This window comes from Delphinus delphis, chromosome 19, assembly GCF_949987515.2.
Source record: "Delphinus delphis chromosome 19, mDelDel1.2, whole genome shotgun sequence".
In the NCBI taxonomy this organism is placed as follows: domain Eukaryota; kingdom Metazoa; phylum Chordata; class Mammalia; order Artiodactyla; family Delphinidae; genus Delphinus; species Delphinus delphis.
In genome coordinates, this window is record NC_082701.1 from 14,166,111 (window position 1) to 14,185,505 (window position 19,395).

General features: G+C 42.0%; 2 protein-coding genes across 9 annotated transcripts in view; one reads left to right on the forward strand and one right to left on the reverse strand.

Moving 5' to 3' along the window:
• The window catches only part of BPTF (bromodomain PHD finger transcription factor), a 140,725-nt gene extending 130,181 nt beyond the window's left edge, over positions 1 to 10,544 (forward strand). For all 8 annotated transcript variants that reach the window (XM_059996866.1, XM_059996874.1, XM_059996873.1 and 5 more), the window contains 2 exons: positions 3,110 to 3,296; positions 8,416 to 10,544. In XM_059996866.1, the coding sequence (XP_059852849.1) occupies positions 3,110 to 3,296; positions 8,416 to 8,452 (224 nt within the window). In that variant the 3' untranslated portion in view covers positions 8,453 to 10,544. The remainder of the gene's footprint in view (positions 1 to 3,109; positions 3,297 to 8,415) is intronic.
• A 2,267-nt stretch (positions 10,545 to 12,811) lies between these two features.
• On the reverse strand, positions 12,812 to 18,499 carry C19H17orf58 (chromosome 19 C17orf58 homolog). The gene is made up of 4 exons (XM_059998324.1): positions 18,420 to 18,499; positions 15,593 to 16,129; positions 15,151 to 15,342; positions 12,812 to 14,493 (listed from the first exon to the last, which is right to left on the reverse strand). The coding sequence occupies exons 1-4, from the start codon at positions 18,493 to 18,495 to the stop codon at positions 14,303 to 14,305; spliced, it is 996 nt and encodes a 331-aa protein (XP_059854307.1). The 5' UTR covers positions 18,496 to 18,499; the 3' UTR covers positions 12,812 to 14,302.
• Between the last annotated feature and the right edge of the window lie 896 nt (positions 18,500 to 19,395).

The window sequence follows — 19,395 nt, forward strand, 5'->3', positions numbered from 1 at the left end:
AACAGTTGTATGTTTTCTAAGGGTATGTACATGTGTTTAGAGATGCATAGCAAATGTCTGGAAAGTTACTAACGTGATTGATTGATTGATTATAAATTTATTTTACTTTTGGCTGCGTTGGGTCTTCATTGCTGTGCGTGGGCTTTCTCTAGTTGCGGTGAGCAGGGCTACTCTTTGTTGCGGTGTGCAGGCTTCTCATTGCGGTGGCATCTCGTTGCGGAGCACGGGCTTTAGGCGCGTGGGCTTCAGTAGTTGTGGCATGGGGGTCAGTAGTTGTGGCTCATGGGCTCTAGAGCACAGGCTCAGTAGTTGTGGCACACGGGCGTAGGTGCTCAGTGGCATGTGGGGTCTTCCGGACCAGGGCTCGAACCCCTGTCCCCTGCATTGGCAGGCAGATTCTTAACCACTGCACCACCAGGGACGTCCCCCCTACATCGTTTTTAATTGTATGACGTTAAGGTAATTTATTTAATCACCCCTCCATAATGGATTTTTTGGCTGTCTGCAGTTTTTGCTGCTATAAATGACACTTCTGTGAACATCCTTGTGCATCTGCCCTGTTCTTGTTTGTTTTCTTAGGAAAAATTTCTAGAAATAGAATTTCTGTGCCAAAGGGTGTGTATACTTTTTAGGCTTTTGGTAAGTATTTTCAAATTGCACTTCAGCAGATTGAACCAGTTTCCACTGATAGCATATATCTGTACCCTTTTCTCTGCACACTTGAAAACCCTGAGCATTATCATTCTTTCGAGGAGAAAAAGTTTTCTTTGTAAATACTTATTTCGAAAGAATATGTTTGATGTATAAATGCAGATGTTACAGAGATATAGGGAGTAAAATGTAAAATTTACCACCACTTTCATCCACCTTTAGAGGTAGCCCCTGTTAATAGGCTGATGTTATTTAATTTTTAATTTCTGCTAATTTGGGCAAAGGAAGTGACTCTTTGGCTTTGCCTGTCTTCAGTAACTAGTGATGTGCTTATTACTGTTTGTACTTCTGCATGAGTTCCCTATTTATGTATTTTGCCATTTTGCTCTTGATATATTCATACTGTTGTCAGTGTTACTTAAGGGTTATTTATAAACTAAGGATATTTTAATGTTTTATGGCAATTTTTTGGTCATGTGCTAGTTTTTAACATTTTTTTAATTCAGATCTATTAATCATTATGAATTCTACCTTTAGAGTTGTATTTTTAGCCTTTTTCCCTACCCCAGATATATAAATACTTACGTGTATGTTCTCCTAGTACTTTTTTTTTTTTAAGGGATACTAATTAAGTTGAAATCATTAAATGTCCAAACACTACTCACATACTTTATTACAGTTAGTCAGGAAGTGCCCAGAACTTAAGTCTGAATATGGTGATATTCGGGCGGGCTGTGTTAAGCTTTCTGCCTACCTGTACAGCTTATGTGACCTACACAGAATGGATGCGCCCAAGTCTTGTTCAGAATTTAATCAGGCTGGGTACATTTTTGCAGTTGTTCTTGTTTACACGTTTTTCCCCTACCTGCGTAAACTGGAACTATCAAAGATGTGTTTGTGTGTTAAAATATTATATGTATAACATAAAATTGCCATTTTTAACTACTTTTATACGCACAATTCAGTGATTAACTACATTCATTTTTGTCCTTAAATTTTAATTCACCTCGGATTACTTTGGCATATAGTGTGAGGTAGAATTTTTCTTCAGATATAGGTAGGCAGTTGCCTCAACCCAATTTATTAATGAATTCTTCCTGTCTCTGCTTATTTGAAATGACATCCTCAACATAGGTGAAATTCTTACGCTGAATACAGTTATGTCTGTTCCTGTTTTGAATTCAGTTCCATTAATGTTTGTATCATGTTGTGCAATGCCACACGTTTTGTTATCACAGCTTTATAAATTTTTTTATATAAATTTATTTTATTTATTTATTTTTGGTTGCATTGGGTCTTCATTGCGGTGCGCGGGCTTCTCATTGCGGTGGCTTCTCTTGTTGCAGACCTGTGGGCTTTAGGCACGCAGGCTCAGTAGTTGTGGCACATGGGCTTCGTTGCTCCGCAGGCTGTGGGATCTTCCCGGACCAGGGCTCGAACCCATGTCCCCTGCATTGGCAGGCGGATTCTTAACCACTACGCCACCAGGGAAGTCCCTGTAATTTTTTTTAATGTCTCATAGATTAAATTTTCTCCCTTTACTTTTATTTTTCAAATGTTTCTTAGATATTCCTACACTTTTATTTTTTGAATGTACTTTAAAATTATTTTCTCAAATTCTAAAATAATTATTGAGATTTAGTTAGGAATTGTGTTATCTATGAATCCTAGATTGATTTGAGATCACTGACCTTTTACTCTCCCAGGTTTTTATGTCATGTTGTATATGGAATTTTCCTTCAAGCACAGCTGTCTCCTGGGACCCACTGTTACTTTGGGTGGATTTAGCTCAGTATTCCACAGCAGTTACCTGTGTACCACCCTAGTAATTTTTTCCAATTCTGCACACTACCTCTACTATTACATACTGCTATTTTTATTCATATCAGCTAATATTTTTCCCTTAAGTTTATTTTAAGTAGACACTTTATATCATTACCAACATAATCGGTAAGTCAGTATCACTTGTCACCAATAAAAGGTAACAATAAAAATTTAAAAGGAAACAAAATTATATTATTAAAGTCTAATAGAAGGATCACAAAACCACAGAGATTTTATTCTTAATTCTGGACTCCTTCTCTTTGTACATGTAAGGTATTTAATCAATTGTTTGCATGTGAAAATGTGTTATACTTAGGTACGTATTCATGTTGGTGTAGTGTTTGCTTTGTTTCAAACCAGTTGAATAAAGAGCTATTCTCTGTAGTTTATTGAAAGTAAAAGACCCTTCTTAACGGTAGCCAAGATTTATCTTTTAGACCCCGAATCAAAAACAAAATTGGAAAAGTGCTGCTGTTTTCTTCAAGAATTGCTACGTAGTCTTCACTGGTAAACCAGCCTGGTTCCAGGACTGCTTGGGCAAGATGTTATGTATTCTTATTTGTCAGAACTGCAGGCAGTATCCACACTGGAACAACCTTAAAGCTTTGAAAATCTTTTACATTTTGTTTTTAAGACCTCGCCACCATGGAAGAAAGAGTACAAAGAAGATATTATGAAAAGCTGACAGAATTTGTAGCAGATATGACCAAAATTTTTGATAATTGTCGTTACTACAATCCAAGTGATTCTCCTTTTTACCAGTGTGCAGAAGTTCTTGAATCATTCTTTGTACAGAAATTGAAAGGATTCAAGGCCAGCAGGTAAGCAGATGTGTTCAGCGCTCTGAACTAATTCAGCTCCTAACGAGAAATTGCTGGGTTTGTTTATGATCTGCTTAAAATTATAGTCACTTTTTAAAATTCAAAAAGCATTTATCAGATGCTTACAGAATGTAAGATGCTGTCTTAAATGCCATGGGGCACATACAAAGATAGTAGTAGTAAGAGTTCTTGCTCTCACTGAGTTTACAGAAGTATAAAAATGACTGTCCTGGGACTTCCCTGGCGGTCCAGCGGTTAGGACTCCACGCTTTCACTGTAGGGGGCCGCGGTTCGATCCCTGGTCAGGCAACTAAGATCCCGCAAGCCGCGCAGCCAAAAAAATAGTTTTTTAAAACTATGAGACTAATACTCAACACAGCATATAGTAGGTGAAATGCTCAAAGACTGGTAGAATTCAACAAAATAATGTTTAAAAAAAAAGACTGTTCTGTAGGGTAGAGTAAGGGGAAGACCACCAAGTGGGGATTTAAGCGCTTTCTCTTTCATTTGCGTTTGCTGTATCTTTGAAATCATAAATTGTTTTATTCTAATGGATTTTATCTGTGGACAAAACTGAACTTTAATCCAAGTCCACAGACCTTTTCTTTGAACCTCTCGTAGCATAAAAACATTGAGCAGCTTTGCATGCTATTCAGGTACTGTGACCTTCGCGCCTTCTGTTTCTGACCTTCCGCACCTGCTCCTCCCCAAGCCCATGACTTTCTTCCTTTCAACGGAAGCCTGTTTCCCTTTTCTTTGAGAGCTGCCACCGCTCTGTAGCCCTGAGATTCATTGTTCACCATCCCCCATCCTCCAGCCCGCAAGCTTGATCCTCCCTAGTCAGATTGGGTAGATCTTGGCTGGGCTGGGGTCTGGGCATCTGTATTACCTAATGAACTCCCACGGGACTCTGCATACCAAAGCATAAGACTCAGTGCTCTACCTAGTCGTTTTTCTCGGAGGAAAATCTTCAGGGTATTTTCTCTCCCTCTCCTGTAACAAGGTAGATCAAGAACTGTACTTCAGAGTCAGTTTGCGTAAACTAAAAGTGAAGGACAAGCACAACTGAAGTATCCAATCACCTTCTCAGCGAAGGAGTCAAAAACTATAGGCAAGGAGGGAAGGAAAGCCGGTGGGCAGGCAGGCTGTGTAGACCACCAACCGAGAGACTTCACAGAATCTCTAAAACTTTCCCATTTTTATCGTCGCCTATCTGTTAACCCGTTAGCTGTAAAACTTAAAATGGAAGAGGACTTACTTAATATGACAGAGTCCCCAGGAAAATAATAATAAAGGAATAAAGAGGGGTAAACTCAGAGTGGTGAAAGGAATATGGTAGAAGTTAGTTAGCTGATGAGATTTCAGCAGATTGTGAGGGACAGCAGATGGAAGGCGGCTGACCGGTGAAGGCGGGCACGCGCAGCCAGATGACTCCTCGCGGGCTCCCGCCGACCAGTAGGACCCCAGACAGCCTCCAACACGGAGACTCTGAAATAGAATCGAAGGCTCTAGAGAGTAGGAGGAGAGAGCGGTTAACTGAAGATCTAAATCTGGGCTGGTCACACCCTCCTTTAACCCCAGTGTGCAGCCTGCGTAGGATGCCCAAAGAACTGGAAGAACACAGGGTTCTTCTCCAAAGAAGGAGAATAAACCGTCTGCAGAGAACTAGAGTAGACAGAAGAGAATGGACCCAGAGGAAAATCCCCTGATCTCTGAAGGATCAGCTCCCTCATTCTAACGCTGGGGCTCTCAACAGGATAATTTACTCACCCCCACCCCGTAAGGGATATTTAGCGATGCCTAGAGACATTGCTGTTTGTCACACTTGGAGGTGGTTAGTGGTACTGGCATCTAATCAGTAGAGGCCAGAGATGGTGCTAAACGTCCCACAGTGCGTAGGATAGCCTTAAAGCAAAGAATTATCCAACTCCAAAATGTCAGTTGTGTTGAGACTGAAAACTCTGATCTAAAGCAAAGCCTGCCAGTCAGTAAGCCACACACACACACACAGTGTTCTCCAGGCACCCATCTCTAGGCTGTTAACTTACTTTTCATAAGTGGGAACAGACAGGGACGGACGGATAGGTAAGGAAAGCCTGCAGTGTAAAGGAGAAAAAGGTCAAGGTGTAACCGAAAAATAGATTCCAGAGAGAACAAGAGAGAGCTTTAAAAAAACAAAACAAGCCTCTAAGTCATGTCCTGAGAGAAATTTTAGAAGATACTGCATCTGCAAAATAGTGAACAGGATATTAGAAATAAAGAACAATCTGAGAAAAAGAGTAACTGGAAATTTTTTTAAACTTATTGCACACATTGAAAGTTAAAATCAAGGAACTCTCAGTGGAAAGAGCAAAACGACAAGGGGATGAAAAATAGGAAAGAAAAAAATGTTATAAAGTATCCAGTATTCATTTCATGGAAATTCCAGAAAGAAAGAACAGAGAAGACAGAGGAGAGGAAATTATCAAAAGACTACTTTAATATAAGAAATATTTCCAAACCAGTGAGAGGCACACAACTTCAAATCCAAGCAAAACTATTCATTCAAAAAATGGTTATTGAGCCCCGGCTGTGTGTCAGAATTGACTATAGCAGCAGATCAAACCAAGTTCCCGCTCTCCACGGAGCTCTTGTTCCTCTGGGATAGGGAGATGGACTGGGGCCGGGGCCGGGGTCGTGGAGTGGAGTGGATAAACAAACGTCTAAGCCAGTCTGGACAAGTGGGAAAAGGTCCACCGCACATATGCATCACTGTAAAACCTCCAGAGAGGCTAAGGATGGAAGAAGCTCTTCTGAAAGCTTGTAAAGAGGATAAAACAACTTATAAATTAACAGGAATTAGACTGGTATCAGACTTTTCTGTAGCAACATGGAATGCTAGAGGATTATGGAAGAATAAATCCAAAAGTTTGAGGAAACATGAAGTCTGTGTCTAGCCAGTCAAACGTAGAGGCAGCATAAGTACATTTTCAAGTCATATAAGGATCAGAAAGGGCTTCTTTTCCTTGCATACTTTCTTAGCAAGTTATTTTAAGATGTGCACTAGCAAAATAAAGAAGCAAGTCAAGAAAACAAAAGACCTTGAATTTCAAGAAAGCAAAGAGAACGACTCTGACCCAGAGTGACATTTGTACAGCAGGCCCATGCAGCAGGCAGTTCAAATTGGAGCAGGAGAATGGAGCACTCCCAAGAGGGATGCGTCTGGAGGGGAAAAATTGATTCATACATTAGATAACTTAAGAATGTAAGGGGGGAATGAAAGTCAATTAGAAACTCCATGAAAGGCAAAAAGTTGTATAGGTTACTAAGAATGCCCTCCTAGCAAAAGATTAGGTGCTACAGAGAAAAATATTTACATAGTCATGTAAACAGTACATTGATTTTCAACTTTTGGAATGTCTGCAGACAAAGCATGGAAAGATTTAATTTTAAATTACGGAGAAATAGAACTTGTACTCAAGAAGGGAGGAGGGAAAATGGTTCCACGAGTTCAGTTCTCATTTGCCATAGCAGGATTTAAACAATATAAAGTTGATAAAATAAGAAATAGCAGTGTAAGAAATCTACCTACCTAAGAACTGAAAGTTCCAGGTAACTCATCCTGGAGAGCCTGGTTTTCAGGGTGAGTGAAGATAGGACCGAGGACCACAGCTTCGTACAAGCCCTCCGTGCTCTTTTGCTTCCTGCTTCGTGCCTCGTGTAGTCATTACTCCAGTTAAATTTCTAGAACTGCTTCTTTCAGCTGAAAAGGCTTTAGCCTTTGGTGGAAGTGGAAGCTGGGGGATTTGAATCCCACCCTGCTGCCAGGCTTGCAGGCAGGACGCAGAGGGGGATGGTGGCGGCAGCTGCTGAGGTGGGCCTGCTGCAAAACCAAGGGACTGGGGGAAGGAGAGGAGGCCCAGAGGCGGGGTCTGCATGGTGAAGGGGCCGCTCGGGAGAGCTTGCCATTTGGTGGTTTCATGTAGCTTTTTATTATATTCTGGCTTATGTAATTTTTATTAAAGAACATGGGAGCCAACTGAGAAGTTTGCTCAAGTCTGCTGATGTAAATAAAATGATATGTGAAGAGATATTAGGGGATTTTTGTTGATTTCCAGATTTAGGGCAGAATGAAACATATATGTAGCCAGTCACTGAAATACTATTTTTTATGGATTTCCAGGGTTTCCTTTGCCGTACTTTCCCCATTTTTAATTTGTGATCTCCAGCATTATTTTCATAACTGTTCTTTGTTATAATTCATCATTTATATCATCCATGTTCTTTCTTTTCTTACAGATTGTGATATCTTTAGTCTGAATTTTTAACTGGAATCAGAACTGGATGTTGGGGTCACTCTTTTATTGTACCACTTGATTACCTAATTCAAAATTGCCCCCCAGAGTTCAGATGAGTTAATATAATTTTTTAATGTTTAAAAAAAGATGTATAGTAGTAAACAATTTATTCTAGCAGCCATGTTGAACAATGTATTTAAGAATTGTAAACTCCGAGAAGACTGTATTTATATACACTATTGCAATAGAACATACTTGATAACTGTACAGTAACTTGGTTTACTAACAAAAGTTGTTAATAAAACTGTGAAACTAGAAAGGACACTTTCTGAAATTTAATAGAAAAATGTGATTTTAATACTGTTATTTTTCTCCTTTTAATATTTTTTTCCTTCATATTCCCCAACTCAATGTAAATAAATGTGTGCGTACGTACACACACACACACACACACACACACACACACACACACACACACACACACACACACACACACACACACCTTCTACCACAATGGTAATGCTTCTGTAAATGTCTCTATTTGTTCCTTTGGCTAAAAATGTTGTATTGGATATATATATATATATATATGTATATATATTTATATTTCTTTTTTTTAATATTGGCTTTTTCCAATGAATTACCACGTTTAGTGTACAATGAAAATTTTTAATTTTATAGGGTAAAAATTTCTTACTTGTTCTCGTATATTTGCTTGCCAAGGGTGAATGAAAGAACATGGCTGCTTTCCCCAGACAGACTGACCTTGGCATCCGCATAAAGCATCACTGTTTTCAAAAATGAAGGGTGCTTAATTGTTCCCTTTTTTCTGTATTCTGTAGGTCTCATAACAACAAACTGCAGTCTACAGCTTCTTAAAGTTCAGCGTGTTAACCTAACATAAAACACAGCAAGAATCTGGTTGAACTGTTTTAAATTAAGGAGCCAGATGTTTTTAGTCAGGTTATCCTGACAAGACTTGACCTAAACTTCGTTTTTATTGGTCATAACAGTCCAATTATATTCTTGGCCAATTTTGTCCAACGGACAAGGGAAAAGCAAAGTCAACGACACCATTATCTTGTCAAGATCAAATGGTTTTACTATTGTGGCAGAAGCGGGAAAACTTTGTTTATTGAAGAAAAAAAAAAAGAAAGAAAGAAAGAAAAAAAGATAATATGGGGTCAAGTGTAACTCCATGGAAATGCCACGTCTGCTCTTCAGTGAAGAAGCTGGTTTAGAGTCTCACAGAAAACTTTCAACTGTATTTATTTATTGTTGCAAAAAAGACGCTTTTTTATTGCTGCCCTCATTTGTCAGCTAATTATTTTTTCTTATAAAATCCAGCCCGGTTACATGTAATCCATTCTGTATCTTATCATGATTCCTGTAGGTAAAAGTACAAGACGACCTCTAGATGTCTTTTCTTTCTATGAAAGGAGCTGCTATGTACACATGTGCACACACACACAACTGGGAATCAACAATGAGTTTATTGTTCATAGTAGATAAAAATTAAGCTTGCATAAAGGTTGGGCTAGTGGTCCTGGACTACAGACTCTGTTGCCTTGAATATAACAGTACAATTTGTCATTTACTCTGCACCAGGTTAAAATGAGTAAAATCTATTTGAAGGTATCTTGTTTGTAAACATTTGTCAGATTCTAATTTTTTTTCTTTTTGTATTAAAATTCAATTATGGATGTATATGAAACAAAATAAATGGAGATAATTTTTCTCCCACAGACGGTGTCTTTGAATGTGCGCTAATGATTCTCTGTAAGCCATTGAGGGGAAAGGGAGGGCTGCAAGGTAAATAAATAAAAGGCAGAAGGATCTGATTGTACCTGGATTTCTCCAGGGTAGTAGTGGTCCTTCATTTTATAATTCCCAGCCCACTGTCATCACATCGAAGAAAAATATTCAGGGGTGCTAATCCTGTTGCATCAATTGATCGGACTAATAAAAAGGTAATGTGACAAAATACACATCGCCTTCATCTGTACGTTATATGATACCAGGCAAATTATCAGTTACAGGCCACTGCTTGTATTTTATGAAGGGCATTTTTTAAAATGACTTCATCCTTTTTGTATTTGTTTGTTGGTTGAGTTTTTTTGGGTTTTTTTCCCACATAAGAAGAAGTAGTGTAAGCGGTAGGGGAAAAAAATGGAAGCAGCAGAGGAAGGCGTATTTTGCATGTTTTTCCTTTCAGTGTTCTAATCTTACATGTTGTATTTCTTCATTGTAATAATAGCTTCTGTGAGATCTGCCATAGTTGGTTTATGCAGCTTTGCAAAAATGTTACTAGATTTTGCACTAATTCGTATTAGCTTTGTCCTACCAAGTTCTGGAATTTATCCCATTATTGTTTTTTAAAAGTTTCTTTCTGTTTAATATCACCCTGCTATGCAAAACCTTTCCCGGACCGTAGTTTCTTAAAAGAAAGACGTTGCTAACAGTTCCCAGTTCTTTCTTCTTACAGGCTCAGGTGTACAAGTTATTCTGGGTTAATTTTATCTAATGAAGCCCATTCCTTTTTGTACATAAAAATATCACTTAAACTTATGCTTACAAACTAAAGAGACTAATTGCTCAATATTGAAAACATGGAAACAGTTTTTGCTTAAAATACTAACATGGAAGTAGTCAAATATAGGTTATTTTGTCCTTTAACTTTTAAAAAATGTTACATATTGTATGCACTGTGCTGATGCAAGAATCCTACATTTTAATGAATTATAAAATTATTCTGCATCTCATCATGTCACAGTATTTCTGTACTATTTATTCATATATATATATATAGATATAGATGGGCTTAATCATTTAAAACTTGTTGCAGCAAGAACTTTCCTACCTGTAGGCAATAGATTGCTATGTTTTTAAGAGATTGTGGCAAATTTAAACAGCAGTTCTTTTTGTACGTAATAGGACATTTCATCCTAGAAAAATAAAGTAATGTTTTTGACATTGGATTTGGTGCGGTTTCTAATGAAACAGTGGTTGGTTGGTTAACATATTTTCTGTAGATGTTGGCATTGCCAGATTGTACAAAAAAGGTAAATTTTGTGGGAATCCTCAGGCCAGGAATATGTTAATTTCATATATGTATTTAATAGTATAAAGCCTTTTGCAGTTTCTATCACCATATAAATACATAGACATTTTATGGTTTTATCAACTACAGAGCTTTAGTGTTTCAAAAGTAATTTTTGGAAAAACATGCATTCTTATACTGAGTTTCAAAAGCTGCTTTTCTACAAGTATTTGACAAGCTTCTGCTACTCAGTAAAATTTACATATTACAGCTATTTTGCTTTCAATAATCCAAGTAGTAGAATGCACATTCGTTATACTGTTTTGATTTTTCTACACAGTCTTTGGGCTTGTATATATGTTTAATTTGCATCAGCAGATTTCCTTTGCTAAAAGTATTTTCAATGCTTGTTATATTTCATCTGCCAGGTTCACAATCCTTGAAACCATTTCATAAAACGTATTTTCATAATATTGGTAAGGCTTTTTTCTCCTACCCAAATTCTGCAGGATTTGCACTTTAGTTAATGTCCTGCGGTAGTTTTTAAAAATTGTGAACTTTCAGAGATATTTTCTAAAGTAAAACAATTACCTTTTTATATTTCAAGTGGCCTGGAGTGTTATTAAGAGACTCTGAGATTTGCTGCTGTTTGTAATCTACCTTCCTGGAATCTGCAAATAAAAGTTCTTTCCCTATTTCTGTTCATTTGTTAGGCAAACTCCCTGCATCTTTGTGTGTTTCTGATACTAAAGAGCCAGTGTGGTGACCTTTTAAATCTACACACTTAGCCTCACGACTGAGGCCATTACCCACAAGTGTCAGATTTCTTGTCCGTAAAATGAGAATGGTGATCTCTCATGAGCAAAGTAATGTCTTGGGGGAAGGATTTTTAATAAACTGAAATATTCTGAAGTACTTCTGGATACTTGGAACAAGATACCGAAAAAGACATTTCCTAGATAACACCCTGCTTGATCTAGTTGGGACCAAATTCAACTAAAGGAAATAAGTGCTGTATTTTTTAAATGATAAAGTCCTGTACCCAAAATTGAAGTTACTCATTTGTAGGTAGTGGGTCAGTTTTTAGGTGTTTGCATATACCTGTGTTTGATCAACCTTAAAAATGATTTTAAGAGAAACATAAACAGTGCTAAGTGATACCTCTCAAAGACAGTTAAAAGCTAGTACAAAAAAAAATGTATGTTTTATAGACCTTTCCCTACCAAAAGAAAAACACTTTTTTCTGCTTGAGTTCCAACAGCTTGATGGAAGGAGGGATGTGTTGAGCTCCTCTTGAAGGCAACAGGGTATTTTATTGTGCCCGTGATCCTTTAGTCTTTGGAACACAAACCATGTGCTAAGGAAAGTATATCAACAGGAGAAAAGGATTCAGAACTACAGTGAATTTGGGAATTAAATTTTTCCATAAAATTAAAAGATTGTACCGAAGGTACTGACTGAATATTGAGAAGATTCTCCTTAAACTTTTTTGCCTAACCTGGAATTCCCAGTCTGTTGTGCACCGCCTCCCGTGCATATATCCCCATATGCACCACTGTTCTACCTCATTTGAGCATCAATCACTATATTTTTTTTTTTTTTTTTTTTTTGGCGGTGCCTCTTGGAATGCTGGATCTTAGTTCCCCGACCAGGGATTGAACCGGAACCCCCTCCAGCGGGAGTTCACGGAGTCTTAACCACTGGACCGCCAGGGAAGTCCCCGAGCCTCGCTCATCTTTCATTGCAAAGCTGGTCTTGAATGATGGCCTGAAGTTTAACAACGTTTCTAAGAAACTGGCCTGCTTGTGTTTGCCAAAGTGTACATACTAACCGTGTGACCTCCAAGTATCACACAGATCACAGTTTTGGCACTTTTTGTGTGATTCCAAAACATCTCAGAAACTGAGTATTATCAAAGCAATCTAATCAAACCCTAACCCTCAGGCTTATATCAAAGTGATTTTTTTTCTATCTTTTAAACCAGAGCTATTTATAACACTTCTCTTTATGCTCTAACATCTGACCATCCAACTAATAATTTATCTATTTGGCCGTTTTGTAATTTTCCCCACCATGTTACTCAGGATCACCACTTAGCCATTTGACTTTTAAAAATTCGGCTTTGGTTTTTGTGACCGGTGCTACTTCTGTCTTCGTTAATTTTTATCCTAAAGAAAACTAACACAGAAGCTCTTCATTCACTGCATACTCTAATCTACTGCCAATGGTTTGTGTAGTAATGCAGTGGATTCCCAAGAAGCAATTCTAAGATAATTTTTAATAAGCTTGGGCACAACTCATTCTTGGCAAATACTCTAAAAAATCCCTCAGTTAGTGCTTTACCACGGCATAGTCAGAACCTCTCAACTTTTATTTTACCTCTTTGCCCCCTGTTTGGGACAAATAAGGTAACAGTATCTCCCGTCACAATCAGTTGTTACGTCTTACAGTCTCTCTGTGCTGTCCTGACATCCTGTGTGTATACAGTGCTTCTGTGAGGCCTTTAAAGACTGTGCCATTACAGACTAATGACACATCCTGAGCTCCAGAGTGAATCTCATCTGAGACCAAATGGACTGTTTTTGTCTCTTCAGTGGAGTTCTGCGCAGTAATCTTCAACCATGGATTATCAGTGTCTCTATTCACAGCGTTTCAAATTAAAGCACAGCTTGGTCTTCTGAAAAAAAATTGTTAATGTCTTTGTGGGCTGAGGTATAAAATCAATAATAAATTCAGTTCGTGTTTAATCTTTTTCAAGCCAACTGGGAAACGTTTAAAATTCACGTGCTTGCAAACCGTCATTAAATATTGGTTCCAGGGTTTTTGGCGTAAGTTTGAGAAATGCTTTTTCCCAAACCTTTTGGGGGCTCAGTGAGGCTGAAAAAACCAGGTGCATCCAAGATCTGATTTCACAGAAAGATTTACTGCTTTACAAACACAAACATGATACTTGGTCTTAATAGAAAAATGACATCAGATACACCCAGAATATGTTTGGTATTGGGATAGCTGCCAGTATGGCACAAAACATAGGATTTTAGAAGCAGGGAGGCATGAAAATAAACTGTATCTTATATTTTGGTACATCAGGAACACTTGTTTGAACAAACATTTGTTTGCTTGAATAAGCCCTTCAGTACTCTAAATGTAAAACTTTAATACTTGTCTCGGGCTCTGACTTTAGTGTTTGATCTAAATGTGATCTAAATGGCATTTCATACGTCTGACTAGTGCACTTACTGTTATGTACAGAATTTAAAATGTGATGGTTTTAGTATAAAATTTGGTTTGATACATGATATAAACTATTCAAAATTGTATATTTAAAATCAAGGAAATGTTTTTGTGAACTATTTCTACTGAAGAATGTATTTAAATTAAAATAATTAAAAATAATCAACATGAAGCAGTGATCTGTTATCTGGACAGGTCAGTTATCTGAGCTTGTGTGAGTAACTGGCACACCAGTTGAATAACTTCACCACAGAGCTCAGAAGCATAACCATTTAAGAAGCATTTTGTAAAAAAAGTGACAACTTGAAGATGAGAGTTGGCACTTTGCAACTAGTTCCTAAAGGAGCTGTGTGCCCTGTTCTAAAGGAAAATCCGATTGCTTAATGATAGGCCTTTCCCGTCTTGCTGCTGAATTCCAAGTCTCTTATGATCCAGAAACCCCAGGCTGGTATGTTTCAAATGCACTGGGTGTGAATTGCCCCTTGCACTTGCCCATCCCTTTTCCGGTTAAATCTTTTCACATAGCTGCTGCTGCTCCTGAGAAGTCCATCTCCTGGTCGGAGGCGCCCTCTCAGGACCTGAAGCAGAGCTGTAGGTAGCTGCCTTCTCTTATGGTAGATGTGGCCCATCACAATATACCTGCTGCCTGAAAAAAAAAAAAAGCCAAAATATAAATTCATAGTTATCTTTCAAATACCACGTAACAATAAGAAAATGTAAGGCTTTTAAGAAATGCCTAAGCTTGAATCTCTTATCTTGCTGCACATGCTGAATCTCAGACATTTAAACCTCAGACAGCAGGTGGAAATAGCCTAGTGACCTTTATAAGATAATCAGATTACTCAGCCTGTAAACAGCCAGCACTAGAAACAAAGGTCCTAATCACAACAGTGCCAGCAGGATTTTACAGAGCACATCTCTAGAAAGACGTGGGAGTGGGCATTACCCGCCCGCCCCAAACACACACGCCCAGCAAAAGACGTCTCTAAACTCAGTTTAAAAAGCCCCTTAGGCATCCTGTCTGGCAACGGTGTTTCGTCATTCACTCCACTTGTCAACAAATATTGAGTGTTTGCTTTGTGCCAATCCACTCAGTTCCCATCTTTAACCGGAGGCGCTGATGGAATTTAAATCACAGAGTGGCCGAAATAATACCTGTCTTCTAAATTCTATTCATTTTAGAATAGCCCCCCCCCAAAAAAGGTACTGGGGTAACCGATAGAGACCGGGCTGTGGCATGTCAAAGTTACAATGGTGACATAAAGAACATATATAAAATGATCACTTAGATCAGTTTTAATACCAGGTTTAAATTCTGGGCATGGCTTATTGCAACTAGAGGAGTCTAGGGCTAATATGTGGACTCGGAAGAAAAACCCGTCCGGAGTGATGTACAGGCGGTTCATCTTGTACAGCCCGTCCCGGTCCACCAGCAGAGTCACCAGCCGGATCCCTGTACCGAGGACGTCCACATCATGCACGATTCCGTTGACTGCTGCTTTCAAAAAACAAAGAGTTTGGAGAAATGCATAGCACTCACATCCTCTTTCTCTCCCCAGTGCGTTTCTAACAAATCACGAAATAGCCCACACGGCTCTGGGGCCTGCAGGACCGAGTGGGTGGGTTTCTCTAGGGTTTGGTTTAAGGGTCCCGATGCACAGCCCGGCGCTCTCGGCTCGGAAAGGCTCGCCCCGCGGCCTGGGCTCGGCCGCCCGGGCCCGGGAGGAGCTGCGGGCGGGGCTCACCGAACTCGCTGGCGCAGTAGGACTCGCGCTCGTCCAAGTCCGCCCTGCAGGCGCGCGCGCAGGGCTCGGCGCCGAGCTCCGCATCCTCCCTCTGCTGGGGGCTGAGGCGCGGCGGCGGCGCGGGCGCGGGTCCCGGGGGCGGCGCGGCGGCGCGCGGCCGGTTGGGGTGGGCGGGACCGGCGGGGGCCTCGGCGGCGCGCGTGGGAGGCCGCGCGGCCGGGAGGCGCAGGGCCCGGGCGCGCGCGCGCCGCGGGGAGTCCTCCAGCGCGGGCACGCGGCGCGGCGACGCACGGTTCTCGGCCTGCGAGAGGCGCGGGCTCGGCGGGCCGGCGGGCGCGCGCGCGGCCTCCCGGAAGCCGGCCCGGTTCTCGGCGGCCGGCTGGGGCTTCCGGCGCCGCAGGTCGGACCAAGCGCGGGGAGCGGCCTCGGCTGCGCGCGGCCGCCGCGGAGTCTCGGGGACCGGCTGCGGTCGCGGCCCAGGCGTCTCCGCACTCGGGCCGCCGCCGGGGTCGGGCTTCCGGTTGTGGGGCGGCGAGGCTGTAGGGAGAGAAGAGGAGAGGCCGGGGAGGCCGTCAGGGTAGGAGAGGCCGGGGAGGCTGAGAGGAGAGGGGAGGGGTGGGGAAAGGGGAGATAGAGGGGAGGGAAGGGGACGGGGGTGGGGGGAATGGGAGAGGCAGAGAAGAGAGGGGAGGGAGGCCGAAAGGCGGGGAGGGGAGGGGAGGCCGGGGAGGCTGAGAGAGGAGGGAAGGCGGGTAGAGATGAGGCTGTGGAGGGGAGGAGAGGCCGACAGGGGGGAAGAAGAAATGGCTCTGGGAGGGGAGAGGAGATGGGGGACAATGTAAACGTAGCGTACACCTGCGAGAGGCGACGTGGAGAGGGCAGCAGACATGGAAGTGAAGGAAAGAGAACGGGAGGGGGAAGAGGAAGGCGCCCCGGCTTGTGGTGAGCACAGGTTTCCTAGGCCCCAAGAAGACGGAGATGAGAGTCTTGCCCTCTAAGAATGAGGGCAACTAAGAATATTTTTCTCACCACATGGGAACATTTCATTTTGTTAAGGAAGCTTTGCAAATCAATAGCTTTTCAAATTACAACCACCTATTTGTTCTAGGACTAAAGATAACTGACAACTTTGGTTAAATAACAAACTCTTTTGCCCTTTCTTTAATATATATGTAAACATCCGCCTTTTTGCTATGTACAGTTTGTTGAGAAAGTACCAAGAGCAAACCCCAGGGGGAAAGGTCTCCTATTACAGGTTCTCCTAATTGTTTAAGCGCCCCTGACAACAGAACTATTTGGTTTTCCCATCCGTGTTTACACTGTCATCTTGGTCTGTGCAGAGTCGAGCATCTGTGAGTGGATTTTTATCTGGCTTCTTGGACACCACTTAGTAGTAAACCACAGCTTAGAAGGAGGTTTAAAGCGTGGCTGGGCGCAGAGGCCCCTGGTTAAGTGTCAAAGCACCCGCATCGCTTACCCTCCCCGACCCCCACCGCTTCCCATGGTGGAGGAAAAGCTCCTAAATGGCAAACGGCAGGAAAACAAATTTTTGAAATTGTTAGTGATTTTCCCCAGCTCTGCAGGCAGGTTGGTGAGCAAACTTCAGCAAGCTTAGAAGCTGGGCCAGTTTCCATGCCCAGTTACACAATATCACCTCCCCGTTTGCCTGGGTCCCAGTGCCCTCCAGACGGGCACAAGAGCCCATCTTTTTTTTTTTTTTTTCCTATTATTTTAACGGCTGGTTTTCAGCATTTCTCTCTGGCATCGAAGAGCTTGGTCTGACCATTTGCAGTTCTTGCAACACTTCATTTAAAGTGATTGATCTTGCCAAATTGACAGTCTCCTTTAAAATCAGCTTTCACCCAGCAATAATAGCTGGTTATAGTTCATGTTTTTGCAGAGAGGTTGATTCTGGCTCATTATGTTCAAGGTTGCCCATACACAGCTGAATAAAGTTCTGGTGGATATCCAATTCCTGACTGTCAACTGTTGACCTCACAACTGCTTCCCCATTGATATCACCATCTGTTGTCATGGGAAAGATTGTCTGATATTTGGGTTAAATGCCACTGAAGTCATTCCATTTCCATGTGGAAAAATAACCCAAAGTAAATTACCCTGTAAGGTGCGGAAGCTATTTTTCCCAGAGATAGTGAATCAAACAGAACATCCAAATAAAAGCCAGACAAAAACACCTCCCCGCAGAGAACCTCTTATTTCTTCATTCCCTCAGTAATTTTCATCTCAGGCATGAAATTGTGTGTGTGTGTGTGTGTGTGTGTGTGTGTGTGTTTTAAAGACTCAGGTGTCCCAAGGCCATTGGTTGCGGCTGCAGGGAGAGGGGAGAAAGGTACGATTTCGGCTCCCTCCGCTCCCAGCCCCTGCGGGGCGCACCCAGCTCCTCGGATCGCCGGCGGGACGGGGACCCGGGCGCTGGGCGGACCCCGCGCTCCTCCGGGCGCCCGCCGCCCGCCGCGTCCCGCGAGCCCGGCCCGCACGGCTCCCGAAAGGCGCGCCACGACCCCTTTTGACACTTTCCCTCCTCTGTGATGGAGCAACTACTTAACATGCAAAGTTTCTCCAGCCTGCCCGGCTCGCTCGAGATCATTTCAGTAGCTGAACAACTGGCTTCATTCCGATAAAGGCTGCCAAGACACACACAATCTTGGGGACACATTTTGCTCCTTTCGAACAGGAACACGGACCTGGAATCTCCTCTCTGGCAAGCCCTGACCCCTTTCTCGTCCCGCCCTTCATCGCGCCCTCTCCCCAGCTCGCCCCCGGATCCCAGCCCCTCTCCCAGGGCTCAGCGTTTCATCGATCTTACCTTTTCTCTCCGCCACTGGGGCTTCGGGAGATGATCCAACGATCAAACAGAGGAGCCAGAAAGCTCTAGCTGTCATGTTTGTAGACACGGTTCCCAGGCTCTAAAACTGAGCCTGGGCTTTTGCTCTTTCTCTCCCCCCACCCCTTCTCCACCCCCCCACCCCCGTTCATGCTAATGAGGGGCAGCCTTTGGGGAAACGGGAATCACTCACTGAACAGACCATTGGAACAAAACCGAGCTGCAGGGATTTCTCCCACCTCCTTAGGGGGATGAGCACGTGGCCTCTCAAAGTTGTCCCTGGGAACGTCTGTCCTGCGATCTGTGGGCAATGAAAGCATCAAAACCTACACTTTAAACCCGTATGGGTTTGCGGGCCGGGGTTGGGTGGAGGAGAGGGTGGGGTGGCCAGTGGAGAGAAGAAGGATGTTGAGGGGCTGAGGGACAGGGTGGGGGAGTGTGAGTGATAGGCAGATTTGTCTAGATTAAGTCAACAACAAATAGGCAAATTAGAGCTTAAGACAGTTTGGACTTGTGGAAAGGAGGAGATTCCAGATAACAGAAAATTCATCCCAGATTGTCTTAGGGATTCTGAGAGGAACCAAGTCACTACATCCTAGGTCTGGTTACACTGTTTTACTATATATACAATATTTATATTCTAGAATCAGAAAGGGAAAAAGCCTCAGTAAAAGAGCTTTTCTTTTCCCTCCCCCTGTCCCCAGTTGAAATTGGTAGCAGGTTGGCTAGATTCATTAAGCCCAGGCGAGTGCCTTTCACCCACCAGGAGCTAGAGAATAAAAAAGTAAAAATCCTTCCCAGCTCTCTAATGATGGCTCATTTCCTCAAGAAAGGTGGATTTTTTTTCTTTCTAAGAAAAACTCATTCACTACTTAGGTCTGAATTCTTGAAATGGCTCTGTATATTTGTCCTGAGCTAAGGACACTGTCCCTCAGACTGAACAGAAACAGCATTCACC

Excerpts from the sequence above, each read along its gene's own strand:
- C19H17orf58 (XM_059998324.1), bottom strand. The coding sequence starts at position 18,495 with ATGACAGCTAGAGCTTTCTGGCTCCTCTGTTTGATCGTTGGATCATCT. Across the intron at positions 16,130-18,419 it reads CCCAGTGGCGGAGAGAAAAG|CCTCGCCGCCCCACAACCGG; the intron begins GTAAGATCGATG and ends CTCTCCCTACAG. Across the intron at positions 15,343-15,592 it reads CTACTGCGCCAGCGAGTTCG|CAGTCAACGGAATCGTGCAT; the intron begins GTGAGCCCCGCC and ends TTTTGAAAGCAG.